General features: G+C 35.5%; 2 protein-coding genes across 2 annotated transcripts in view; both read right to left on the reverse strand.

Moving 5' to 3' along the window:
- Positions 1–280: 280 nt before the first annotated feature.
- On the reverse strand, positions 281–2,315 carry LOC140753946 (odorant receptor 30a-like). The gene is made up of 4 exons (XM_073088801.1): positions 2,186–2,315; positions 1,670–1,865; positions 1,215–1,432; positions 281–975 (listed from the first exon to the last, which is right to left on the reverse strand). Exons 1-4 carry the CDS (start codon positions 2,307–2,309, stop codon positions 281–283), a joined length of 1,233 nt encoding a protein of 410 aa, XP_072944902.1. The 5' UTR covers positions 2,310–2,315.
- A 5,122-nt stretch (positions 2,316–7,437) lies between these two features.
- LOC140753681 (Ig-like and fibronectin type-III domain-containing protein 2) overlaps positions 7,438–14,318 on the reverse strand; it is a 181,067-nt gene continuing 174,186 nt past the window's right edge. The window contains exons 24-30 of the mRNA XM_073088411.1: positions 13,810–13,933; positions 13,181–13,382; positions 12,677–12,849; positions 12,053–12,225; positions 11,801–11,884; positions 11,209–11,353; positions 7,438–10,724 (exon numbers count right to left, since the gene is read on the reverse strand). Of these exons, the coding sequence (XP_072944512.1) occupies positions 10,687–10,724; positions 11,209–11,353; positions 11,801–11,884; positions 12,053–12,225; positions 12,677–12,849; positions 13,181–13,382; positions 13,810–13,933 (939 nt within the window). The 3' untranslated portion in view covers positions 7,438–10,686. The remainder of the gene's footprint in view (positions 10,725–11,208; positions 11,354–11,800; positions 11,885–12,052; positions 12,226–12,676; positions 12,850–13,180; positions 13,383–13,809; positions 13,934–14,318) is intronic.

Here is a 14,318-nt window from a genome sequence, read left to right on the forward strand (position 1 = left end):
TTGTCTGAATAAAAGGAATAGAGATAACAGTTATAACATGTACGTTATTTAAATAGTAGTAACGTTATGGTATTGTAGGGAAATAATAACAATTTTTATTTTGTATGACTTTATTCATATTCCTTTGTTGTTACAACTAAAGTTTTCATGTGTGATTTGGCCAAAGCGGTGAACATTGGGCTAAAGTTTTGAGTCTAATTGTGGTGCGTGTGGAGAGTATATTTGAAGCAATATAAAGGCGGCCAAATACACCGAATACTTAATGCTAGAAATGTTTTTTCTACATTCTTGAACGTAGCGCTGCGTAAACTGAATATATTGATTTTAACACGGACATCAAATAAGCAAAACTCAAAATAGTGAGGCCGCCCACAGACACTGTCAGCGTCTTCTGCGAATTCATTAACATGAGATATACCGTCTTCTGATTGGACTTGTTGAAATGCTCCCAGTTGCAGCTATAGATAGCTTTCTCTAGAATCAGGCTCGCATCTATTAGTCTTTGTCCAATTAAGCAATTCATTGTCACTTGAGTCAGCGAGTACGGTACCTGGACGAATGTTTTTTCCAAACCACCGAGTAGTTCTGCTATCACACCTGATGTCAGTAAACTAAATTCTACAGTCATTGCTCCTCGGAACATGTCCTCAAATTGGCTTAAGAGGTTTATACACATTACATGCTTTTCCACTATGTACCTAAGTTGCTTCTCGATGTATTCGTTAAGAATTTTTTCTCCGATCTTATTATCTTCATTCCCTTGATGCTCTAGAAATGCTTGATAAGATGCTTTTGCATCATCCCACAGTTTATCCAGTTCTTCGCTCAAAGCCATCATAAGCGCTTCCGTGTAGCCAGTGAGGATTGAAAAGAAAGTTGATGTGTTAGTCACCGGTGAGACTCCACAAAATGCGCCGGCGGACATCATCGCGAAAGCTATTTCGTAGTTTGGCGATTCGAACATTGGTTCAAGACCTATGCAAGAAATATCATTAGATTAGATGCAAGAAGGAATGAAAAAGCATAGAAAATTATGCAAAATGTGTTTAAGATAATTAAGCTGAGCAAAATAAGATTGAAGAAAATAAACGGTATTTTATTTCTCGTAGAGATGTCTATATCAATTTGAATAGACATATCGGTAAACGAAATATTTGCCCTGTGCAGCTACTAGTATATGCAGCTACTAGTATATGTTTATACTGTTTGCTTACCATAAACAATATACAAATCCTCAGCGAAATGTCTTCCCGGGAGGAAAATGGGAGTGACGATGTAGATCGATCCGTTGATGGTGAGGTACAACCAGAAGTAAATTGCGCGCTTCTTCACGACTCTGAGGGCCTTCAGGAGGTTAGAGGAGAAACGAGTGCCCGTCTCTATTGAAGCGTCACACGCTAGGTATTTTTCGACTATGTTTTTCACTGCATCGCTAAAAAAACTAAGTATTGGTTAGTAATCGGTTAAACTGAAATGTGTCTTTAACAGTATAGAATTAAGTATCAATTGAGATAATTTATACACAATTACTTTCGTACATAATGACATTAGTGAAATAGCTATTTATTATTCTGTTAAAGTTTGTTAAGAGTTAAAAAGTACCTGAAATAAAGAAGAAATGGTTATTTTCTATATCCTTGCTATACATATTTATAAATTAACACATTACCTATAGATGTGCATGTAAATGAGCTTGGCGATTCCGGTGCCACTGCAGGCTGTCAGGCAAAATATGATGCAAGCAGCGGCCATATCTCCGGTCTCCTGACACCTGACGAAAATGAACCAAAGCATGGAGAACACATACACGTAGAAGTAGGATCCACAAGCCAGCAGCGTAATGATGTAGGAGCTGATGGGGATACCTGGAAATTGCAAGTTTAGTTTGATCCAAATAATATTTCAAAATATTATTGAAATAGGTGAAACCACAATGGTGGGATCGAGGCGGCATACCACCTGCACATCTTTTTTTTTGTGGGGAAACCTATCGTTTCTCTAAGCCGCGGGGGCAGCGGGGAGGATATGCCGGACTCCTACCGGCTAAAACCCCACGGGGTTCCTCTGGACGCCCTTTCTCGGGACTTAGGTACCTACGCTAGAAGCATTCGTCCGCGTTGACCACCTGCACATCTATTTTAAGCTTAAAACAGTTCTTTCGTTTCCGTGAAATCTAAATACTTACGTTGTGTGTACTTATTTTTTATGTTAACGGTCCAAATTCTCAACAGGAAGGCTACGTTGTCTATCAATGTTGGCAAGCCACAGTAGTCCAACTGCAGTCCAAATCTACGTAAGAACTCCAACATTTTGAGAAATCTGTAAGCTTAAAATTTTAATGTTAATGGTATCTGTTTCTCATTTGTAATGAAAGATTACCAATACGTTTTTAATTATTGAAATTAAATATTGTTTTTAGATTGATTTCTAATAAAGTAAAGAAAATAACCCAATAAAACTGTAAATGAAGTGACCAATAGTTACCGATATGTTATAGCAATCAATAAGTTTCAATGATGTTACATTTGGTCACCAGTGTCACCACTAACTCCTATGAATTTCTACGAAACTACGAACAATCGAAAGGCGCTAGTTATTCAATCGATTTTAATTATTTGAATAGCCAGTTGGACCATTACTGTATGTTCAGCTTATTATATATTGATAAATTCAATCAATTCAAATTCTAGTGCAGGATACACTAATAATTGCAGCACAATCGACGCAAGCCAAAAAGCACCATTTGCAAAAATACTTAGGTTTGAAAATTGTAAGGAATTGAATAGGTAACTATTGGGGTAAAATACGCATAGAAAAGAAAGTCAGAGATAGAACGCATGAAGTAAAATAACCAATGGATCATCATTTTCGTTTTTGAAGATATATTTAAAATTAACCAAGAAACGAAATGAAGGTAAGTGAATTCAGCGAATCGGAAAACACTTATCACTTTTACTTTTCAGTCGTACAGTAAAATGTTGTGTTTTCTGCCTGTTTGACTTTGTGTTCTATATCATAAGCAAATAGTAAATTTAATGTAGGTTACATAGAGAAAGCTGTAAAAAACATTTATACCGCTGAAATCGCTGTTTTAGCGATAAGGCCGCTTTTTGTATCGTTCAAAATTTGTATGTTTTTATTCTTGTATTCTATTGTTTTTGGGTACAATAACATTTTTTTTTCTCACACTTAGCTTTAGGGAAGCATGCAAAATTTTAAAAATACATTATAATTATATTAATATTGATTACATTACATTTTATTATACAATCAATTATTTTATTATACATAAAGAATATTATTATTATTACACGAAACAAAATGTATGTTTACAAGCACATATCCGTATAGCTATAATTTAATTATTTAGCTCTTTCATTGGCAGATACATTTAAGTAGGTACCTATACATATAGTAGTGCGGTGCAGCTTGCGGAGGAAAGTGTCATCTACGATTTGTTACCAATTACCATTACAATTACAATACAAATTGGTAAATTGTTCTGAAATACATACGTCAGTCAATTCTAGATGGTGTTAGTGTAATGTGGGAGTAAAATGTTTTTTAAGAAATTTTTATCATGTTCGCTCTATAGCCCGTGTAATTACTTAATCTCTGCCCGGGAGCAATACCAAAACATATAGCAAGGACTAATATACGCATTTACATATTTGGAGCACATTTTACATATTTTATATTGCATTTCGTCACAGGAGTCATCAATATTTATACATAACGGTTACATAACCTCTAGTTTTTTGACGCTCTACGTCAACCAGTGGGGTCAAAGAGAAACCGGCGATCTGATGTGATCTCAAAATGGCCACCTATTTCACGGCCCATTACTCAACCTCTTACTGGCCTATTGCGTTGTATTGGCCTATTCCGGTAGACGGCCTATGATTGATTTATTGGACAATGTTCCAGGAACCCTGTGGGCAGCGTTTTGGAAAAATGACGAAATTGCTTCATAATATAATTTTTACAGCCTCAGCCATTCTTTTCAAGTAATTTTGAGTTCGATGGACGGTACTTTAATAAAAGCCTCTTCCTTTATTTCATGTATTTTTATAAATAATATTTAGGTATAAAACATTATGGACGGTAAATGATCACTGCCGTTTATGGACATCCGTAACCATCTCCATATAAAACAGGGCCTTGTGTGAAACCGAGCAAAGTGCGTTCTCAGAGGCTGAAAATGGTCGCATATGTTAGTCACTGCTATTGTAGTATTGTCAATACTTCTTCCGATTTTACACGATGATGAATCTGGGACCTAGAGTCATCTGTAACTTATGTAAGTAGATTTCAAAAATCTTTGAGAATATGAGATATATTTCTTTATATTACTTCTGGAACTGATAATTAATTTATAATATGTACCTAATGCTCTTGACAGAATTTGCAACACACTTCATAATACGGGAGGCAGTATGTTCCACTTAAGTCACTTAAAGCAAACAAATATTCTTTTCATAGTCTATATTGTATTTTATAGAAATGGCTTCTACATTTTATCAAACGACAAAAGGCGCTCGAAGGATCTCTACATCTCTACAAGATGTATTGTAGAGATGCTTTCATGCAGGGGACACTGTAAAGTATTTTATGGAATGTGGATACCATTCCTCGTCGCTGAGTTATTTCGTGCACGGAATTACAACTTCGAAATTACTCCATTTTCTTCTATTTACATAGAATATGACGCGGCCTTTATAGATATGCTTTTGACTTATAATATGATACGTAATCTCATATCAGGACACATTTTAATGCTCAGGGGTGAAAACGTATTTGTGATCGACTACGAGATGATTTTCAGGAAGAACCACTGTTCTATATAGATTTGCCACATATGTGCATTGGTAGGAGTAATGTTTTATATAATATAAGAGTAGCAGACGAGCATGCAGTCCACCTGATGGTAAGTGGCTACTGCCGCCCATGGACATCTATAATCAGTCCCAGATAGAATTAGATATTCCTACCTGAGGTCAGCCACAGATGCGCCGCTTAGGACCGCCGCTTAGGACTAAGCGGGAACGCTTCGGAAAAGTATGTCTCCCTTACCACACCCTTCAAACCAGAACACAACAGCGCCTAACACTGCTGTTATTAGGTAGAAATAGGTGTGGCGCTGGTGCTGCCGGAGTCGAACCAGATGGATTGTTAGCTACGCCAATCTTATAAAAAATATTATTGGTTCCCAAAAATTTCACACTTATACGAGATCATTTGAGGCGTATACAAATTAACATCATTCGATTTCTGCACGCACTCACTCGGAAAGTAATTTTCGATGAATTTGACTTTATCATCAAATACATACGAAGTTTTTGGAGTAATTTAATAACTGTATCGTGACTAACGTTAGAATCGAACTTTGAAGCTTCGGGTTTTTAGTCTGAAAGAATGAAATAATGTTAAGCAAATTGTTATACAGGGAATGTATTACTTTCTTTTAAATAACTCATAATAAGTTACTTTGATAAGTGTTTTTGTTCTTGCCTGTGTGTAAGCATTTTGACACGATTATGTTATGGCGTTTATTGCTTGTGATAGTTGCTTACGATTTCTCGATCCGAAACGTGCGTGAAACTCACTCCATCCAAATGGCTCTTAACGCTCGTGTTATAAATTGTTTGAATGCCTGGTAAAAGTTGTTAGCAACGCACCAGTATATTATATAGCGGTGCACATTAAATGTAAGTCATTTAAATCTCATCGCAAGGTATTCCTAAATTATTTTCAAAGCGTAGAAGCCTGCGTGCTATATTCGAATGTGCAACTGCCATACCTATTGACCATTCAGTGATTTAGAATAGCTTGTAATTCACCATGTGGACTGTGCCGGCGAGGTCGAATTGCCTCTGCGTTTGACGTTTCTGATTTATGGTGCTATTCGAAGCTGGGTTACAATGGTTAGCCATTTCGAATATGCCATACAAATTAGGTACTATACGAGGCGTTTTAAATTAGGTGAGGGGAACAATGGTACAGTGGGTACAGTGATTAATATTTTGTGACGGTGAGAAGAAAACAAAACTGCTGTTTGATGCTAAAGTACTGATGCAGTTGATTAGAAATGGCTTACTATTTTTAAAACTTGTAATTTATGTCTGGTCATATAGGTATATATTGTTTTGGTGCCATCTCTGTTATATTATAGAGAGTTGTATCACCATCAGTAAGTTCTTTATTGTCATTGGTACGGAGACGGGAGTGACCACTTAACATAAGTATTTGTTACTTATTTTTTTACATAATAACTGTTTAATAAAAACTTATCAATTGAGATGGAATTGAGTCTGCTAACATAATATTGTTTCTAGGCATAGGTCAGTGTACCTCTTAAAATAATTGTAGCATCTTTAGATTCTGTTTTCAGGCCATCCTTTTAGTTACGTTCAGGGTCAACAGTCTGTTTGTTAAATTTTAGATTAAAGGAATATTTTTCCGTGTCCTGTGGGACGTAAATGCGGTGTTACTTGTAGCCTATAATTATATTAATAATAAAATCGCAATGTCGTTCGAATTAAAACCTTGCCAAACCGCAGCCGAACATCAAAGACCCCAACATTACTCGCCAAAGGAAAATGTTTAATTACGTTTACTTTGTGTTGGCATTACAAAATGAGCACGATTGTTAACTTTGTATTTAGCTTTAAGGCATCCGCTGTTGTTCAAAAGTTTAACATTGAACGATCATTTAAAGTAAAATATAACTGTGTTGGCGGTCCATTGTGAACTTTACGATTTAAACACCGTTTATGTTTGCATCTCAGACTCTAATTTTATTTAATATTCGTGTCCTACGTTGTATTGTCTATTTCAGTACCAGCATTGGTCTTATTATAATTGCCAAAGAAAAGTCACTTCAATGAGCGGCCCTCCTTATAAAATATTTTAAGTAAAACAAAAGAAAAATGAAATGTAGCTTGCCACATCAATTTTATTAATGAAACTGTACTTGTTGTCTTGTTTTCGGGTACGTAGCTAGCATTTGTGGGGCGTATTATATGTATATGTATGTACGACGTACGTACTGACTACATACTCTAGGGCAAATGTATAGTTCTGAAAGAGTTTGTAATTTATTTATTTCGGATTTGAATAACATATCCAACTAATAATTGAAATTGCGTTTTCATTCAGTATCATACGTAAGATCCTGATCTTGCTAAGATTTTCAGGGCTTGTTGTAGACATTATACTTAGTCATAATTTTGAGTGAAGGGATTTCTTAATTAACCTGCGTCACAGGATCCACAGGTCCATCCATCTGAGGTATGTGCAAATGGGGTTTTACGACTACTCTATCTACGACTACCACCTCCGCTTTTAAGTACTTCTCTTAGCAATTGGTTCCTATTCTAAAAGCGCGTCAATGCAATCTATTGCATTTTAGGTTATTGGAATGAAAAGAAAAAACAATTTATCATTGGTCTTTTTATTTATATTATTTACAAATCTAATCACATTCTTGTTGTTCTAAATATTTCATTAAAAGGCTATAGGATGAAGAAAGAATGCTATTCATCACGTTTGTGTGAGCAAATACAACCTATCACACTACGTATGATCGGCGAAGTTTACATTATGCAGGTATCCATTGTAAGGAATGTTGAAAATATAATGGATAGTACTAATAGAAAATTCGCAATGTATTCCTTAAATAAAATATTCGTATTTAGTTGTTATTTAATGCTATTAGGGGCGCCACTTGTATCATATTATGCTTATGCATGATCATTTCATTGACAAATCAATACATTGGCATATGGTTTTTAAAAAAAATGTATTTTTGCGATAATGTAAACTTGCCTCTAAAACAATATAAAATAAATTTCCAAGAATATTCATAAAAAAAATTAAACATCATTATTTTCAAACAAAAATAACGAAATTAAAACATTTTATTGCGCTATACATTTCACGTTTCAATTTTATTTAAGAAGAATAAATAATGAAATGTATAATGCAAAAAGGAAGCATTCATAAAAAATATAATAAATTTTTATCGACCCATAAATATGACAAATAATAATTATATGAAAAAAAATTTTTTAGCGCGATTTATGAAAAATACAATTTTATTGGTAACTAAATTTTTTGAAATAATTACCGATGGAAAGAAGAAATAATATTCAATGAGATCAAAAATGTATGATGAATAGATAGTGATTTTAACCTTTTATATTTTAACGTTTTATATTTACCAATAATAAAATGAAATTGTAACAATTGCTATACGAAATTTACATAGACGAATTTATGTAAATTATCCCTTTAGAAGAGACATTTTTGACACTTCAAAAATAGTTATAATTGTCATAAATTAGTATTTATATTTTTATACAGACACAGATAAGGTACACGCACAGAAATAGGATTTAAGTTACGAAAATTAAAACATAAAAAACAACATGACGTAATCAGTTTTATGTTTAAGTCACGTTTATTCATTTTATATGACAATTGTTACAAATTATATAAATTATCCAGCTGCCTTAATAAACTAAATAAGTTATGAATATTTTATATGACAAAATTGTAGGTGAAATACATTTTTATTATACAATACTGTTCAATGAAAAATCCTCTGCCAATTTCTACAAAATGTATGAGATTTACACTCAGTGAAGAAAATACATTTTTTATACTTACTACATTTTATAATTATGATGTCGATGTCTAAAAGTTTACTATTAATACGGTAACTTATTAAATCACTTAATTAAATTTATAACTAGCTTTTCATACTTTTATACATACGTATTGCTATAGTATTTCAAAATAGAGCGACCGCTAGTACCTACTTGTACCAGTTTTCACCGAGTAAGTTGGGCTCTTTTAAGACAAAACTTTTGAATGAAATGTTTTGATTTCCTGCAAGACTCGCTCGGGTAATATTAAATAGGCCCGACTTTCTTCACTGAGCGTGCAAAACTCACTTAATTCTATGGAATGTATTTACACTAGTCAATTTTACAGGCCAGAAGGTAACTAACTATACGTAATCTATTCATAAAACGTTCCAAGGCACATTTTTCTTTAAAGAACATTCTAATTTAATTAAAATTCACGACTTGAACCTACATATTTCTAGTATTTATTAGAAATGGAAATAAAATTGTATATTACTGTATAAACAATGCGTTCAGTATTTACATAAGTGTCAACTATTATATTTATATATTTTTTTGGTTTAAATCACATCAAGTATGGTAATGAAAATATATTGTATTTTATTTATTAATTTATAATATTTATCTACACTCCGCTCGAGCCGCGGCCTGGTCTCCGTATGTTAATTTATTTCTAAACTCTACTGTATAATGTACATATTAATTATTGCTCTTTTGTCCCGAAACATTTCGTTCATTTATGTCTCTTAACTCTAAATATTAATATTTGGTGGATACAAATAAATTGTGATGAAATGATGTTAATTGTAACCAAGTTAATTCAGAATATTTATTGAAAGAAACAAAGAATGAATAAATATAAAATTATATTAATTTATGTTTGCAGCACTGCATAATGCGATCAAATTATTATGTATTATTATTTAACAGAGAATAATATTGAAATAGACATTTTTTTTAATTAATATCTATCTTCGTATGCTAATGTGTTCATAGCTAAGCCTAGCGTCTGTTGTTAATAACGCTATGTATAATAATTAAATATATTATGTAAAAAATGATTCATTAAAGAATGAATTTCAGAGTGGCGGCTCTTGTGTATGTTACATACCGCTATATTGAATTATAATTTTATTGAAACAAATTATTTAACATAAGTGCTATGACATGTCGTACTAAGGAATTTTAGATAATTATACATACTATACAGACCTAATTATCGTAATATATACATGTAACAACTTTAGAAATTGCTAGCATACATAAACATCTTTAGAAATTACTTCTTATACATACGTACATATAACTAGAAAATGGTAAACATTTCTAGAAATAACCAGAAATACAAACACATTAGAAACTTCTAGACATACGCTAACATTTCTAGAAATCACTAGACATATTTAGAAATATATATTTTCGTCGACGTGTGGAAACCTAGAATGTCTAAATTTTTCCCAAAAATGTTTTATTTTATTTTATCTTATACACGTTGCCGACGATGCACTGAAGTTGAACTTGTAGAAGTTTCGTAGCCAGTTACACTTAGAAGATTAATACACTACTGTAGTCACTTGGAACAAATATTCCGAACTAACTTGCACATAGTTTATGACGTCACACGATGTGGGACGCGCGGCACAGTTGACGTCACGCGACGCGTTAGTGTCGTTACGTGATGCAAGATGCTCGCCGTAGTCCGTGACGTCACGCGACGCAGCGTGCACTTCATGTTTCGTGACGTCACACGGTACGTTACGCTTGTGATGGTCCGTGACGTCACAAGACGCGTCGCGCTCGCGACCGCCCGTGGCGTCACGCAACGTGTGCTGCGCGGCGCTGTCCGTGACGTCACGCGGCGCTCGGCGTGCGGCGTGCAGTCCGCGACATCCCGCAACGTGCAACGTTGCATGTGATGACGTCACGCGGGGGGTGCGGTGCGGGGCGGTGCGGGGCGGGCGCGGGCTCAGTGCGCGGGCGCCACGCGCGCGGCGCGGCGCGGCGAGCGCAGCGGCGAGCGGCGCGCCGCCGCGGGCTATGGCTTCAGCCGCTTGAAGCCCGCTCCATCGTGCCCTGGCAGAGATGCTACGATATTATTTGATTTTTTTTTAATTGTTACATGATACCTATGATAATTTATTTCGGTTTCTATATGACACACTGTGCATATTCACGAACTTACATTGTTAAAAGACATACTCGAGCATTGAAAGATTTGAGTATAGCTGTTGGAGCTATTTAAGTGTCTTAATTTAATACTCCGGTATTAATTATAGACAAACTTACAAAATGTAAAACATTGATATTCATTAATTTAATAGAACATTCGGGTATACATTGCGTGTTTTTAAAAGATGTTACTATTCAATAATGTATTTTGATATTCACCGCTTAGACTAGCCTCCAAATCACACCAAAAAATCCTTTTTGAGATCCAAAATTAAAAAAAAAAACTGTTTTTTTTATTTATTTACCTACTCAAAACTTACATCTATAGCTATAGCTATTCCTATAAAGAATTATTTTCACTCAAAGTTAGTTCAAAACCATCCCTTACCTAACTTGAGCTCCTCGTAGAGCGTGGGGTCGACCTCCCGGTGCGGCGCGGCGGCGGTGTTCAGCGTCTCGTGGCGCCACGCCGCGCTGCTCGAGATACCGTTCGCGAGCGGCGCGCCGTTCGCCGCGCCGTTCGGGACCGTGCCCTGGGATTATAGATCGTGATGTAGTAGAATAGGGAGATAACATTCATTGAAAGAAAGATTGTTTATTCGGACAATCGCAACACAAATAAATAGAAAAAGAAAAAAAAACATGAAACAAAAATAAGCATACAATTAAAATTGCATTGCAGCATTACTCTTTATCGTGAAGTCACCTGCATACTCTTTGGTTCGGTTGTAATAAATAAAGATATGACAATGAATAAAGATATGCTGAAAATTACCAATGCGTGGTCAAATCTAAGAAGTTAACCACTACGTAATTACCAACTTTTCACGTTTGTTATAGCTTGTAACGGTGAACAAGACAGGACTAACTATTTTTGCTATTAGAACCACGAAAAAGCACATGAAAATTTATAATATAAAATTAATTCTGAAAATTGATAATAATACCGACAGTATAAAAACTAAATAAATATTTCTTACATTAATAACAGTATCAGGATTTGGTTCCCTGAGGTAGCTGGGATTCTCAAATGCTACTCCTCCTTGTGCCTTAAGCCTAAGATTCTGCGAAAGAAAAACAAAATAATTAGACATTATTCATGATACACTTGCATTTTAAATACCTATATCAAAAGACAAACCCTCTAGACAACCCTAGAAATATGCAATATTGATCTTTCATATTGATTACTAAAATGACATATAATAAAAGCTAATAAACATTGAACGTACCTTCCTATGCCTGTAATACAGGCCAGCTGCTAGCAGGATAGCTGCAACTAGTATGCAAGCAACAGCCACGCCCACAGCAGAGGCAGTTCCGCTGCTGGAGACTGGTGCAGCAGCCGCGGTGGACTCCTGCCCCGCGGTCGTGAACATTATGGGCTGGCTGAGGGACGATGTACCTGATGGAAAGGATGAAGTTGATTATTATGAAGATTCTCTATGTATCAAAGTAGGCGAACATTAGGGTGACGTCTGTCATGTTATAATTAAAATAAGGTAGATGAATAAATCTAAGAATCTGCAGAAAATTAAGGTTACTCGCAAGAGTGTGAAAATAAAGACAGAAAATTAAAAAAAGAATGCTTTAGAGTACAAAGAAGCAAAGAATTGATGGTAACTCAGGATTCCAAAGACACTTTTAAAATTTATAACAATAAATATATAAATACATAAACAATCCGACAAAAATGATTTAAAATACAAGCTGGAGAAATTGCAAAATAATATATGTAGTACGTAATAAAATTCGCAATGATATAATTTAAGACGTGAACTAAACCTCTTAGTTGTTCCTAGTATTTTTGACGAAGTATTCGACCGATAGAATCCTATTGTTTGTTGAGCACTCACCGACATCGTTAGCGGCCTTGACGACGCACTCGTATCTGACGTCATCGCGCAGGCCGGTGAGCACGACGCTGGTCTCGCTGGTGTCGAGCTTCTCCGGCACCTTGGCGCCGTACGCGCGCCAGAACACGCGGTACAGGTACACCGTCTGAGGGTTCTTCAGTGGTGGCTCCCAGCTGGATATGAGCAAATGTTTAGGAATCATTTTTGAAATTCAACGACAGGAATGTGAATTTGCTGAATCTTGAATTTGAATTTTGGATGTGAGAAAACGTGTTCTAATCCCTTGTGTAAAAAATGTAGGTTTAAAAAACATTTAAAGTCTTTTAGACCCTTTTTCTCTGAGTTAGTAATTCCATAAATAATATTTAATGTGATTTCCTTGTAGAAATATGAGATCATGCTTTTCAGCAAACTATAAAATATTTCATCAAATAATTGGTATTTCGTTAAAGAACAGTATTTGGATTGTATCAAGAGTGATTTTGTTTTATTGACCATACTTACCTCAACAATACAGAGTTGGGTGTAGGTGCAACATGAGCCTTCAGTCCCCGAGGAGGTCCAGGCAATCTAGCGCCTGAATCCCTGAAGCACGCCAAGGCTCTTCTGGCGTGCTGAAGGGCACAGCTTCTGGAGACGGCTCCACCTCGACATAATTCCAGACAGTTCCTGGGAACTCCCCAGGATGCGCAGCAACTACGATGGTCTGGATGAAGGAAACGAATGTTTTGAACCAAAGCTTAAAGCCAAACCAAACCAAAGCTTAAAGCTTTGAACAATATTTACGAAATTATAGGAAAAGAGGCAGATGACCTGGAGAAAACATGGTAAAACAGACATGTGATTATAAATACTAGAAAACAGAACACTGGGCACATCTGAATAAAAATCGAACACTTAAGCCATTAGGAAATAATTTAAATTGTGATTAGCTTGCGAATTTAACTTTTGAGATAAATGGCTATTGCTAAAGACATTACAGTACACGGCTATATTGGACAGACACATGACATATAATGCTAACTATTACTCAAATTTCATCCAAATATAAAAGCTTCCTAAATTCCCTTAGTCTACGGTGCTTGCGATCCTACAAAAGCTAAAGTGTATAAGGGACTGACGTCTCCCAATACCTGATCCATCCGCAGCGCACTTCATGAGCTTGTCGAAGTCGTGCATACACTCCGGCCGGTCCATGATGTTGTCCATGTCGAGGTTGAGGCTGCATGCGTCGATGCATGACGAGGATACGTTCATCTAGAAAGTGTAAGGTCTTTAGTGTTTCAGGTATTCAAGTGTCTATTCGGTCGCGTTAGGAGTGATGTAGGGTGGTATTCCACTCGTCAAATATCTTTGTCTAATGTAGGTACATTTGATCAAAGGAATGGGATAATTTCATCCAATTTACTAGCAACACCGATATTTGATCACAGATTTTTCCAGTTAGAAGAACTCGTTTCCAGGCCAAAACAGTCGCTCCACGTTCTTCTATTTTCGTAACTACACAAATTATAAAGAAATCTTGGACAAGGATATTAGATGAGTGGAATGGGCATCTGTCAAAGAAATTTGATCAAATGTACATTGGACATTGAAATTGGACAAATACATTTGAAGAGTGGAATACCACCCATACGTTCAT

Source organism: Epargyreus clarus, unplaced genomic scaffold (assembly GCF_041222505.1).
Source record: "Epargyreus clarus isolate Ecla_fem2 unplaced genomic scaffold, WU_Ecla_fem_2.2 ptg000027l, whole genome shotgun sequence".
NCBI classification, from domain to species: domain Eukaryota; kingdom Metazoa; phylum Arthropoda; class Insecta; order Lepidoptera; family Hesperiidae; genus Epargyreus; species Epargyreus clarus.

Bases quoted from the DNA above. Each gene is read 5' to 3' on its own strand.
- LOC140753946 (XM_073088801.1), bottom strand. From the start codon at position 2,309: ATGTTGGAGTTCTTACGTAGATTTGGACTGCAGTTGGACTACTGTGGC. The intron at 1,866-2,185 runs GTAAGTATTTAG...TGCAATTTCCAG, and splicing joins AAAAAATAAGTACACACAAC to GTATCCCCATCAGCTCCTAC. The intron at 976-1,214 runs GTAAGCAAACAG...TTTCTTGCATAG, and splicing joins GGATTTGTATATTGTTTATG to GTCTTGAACCAATGTTCGAA.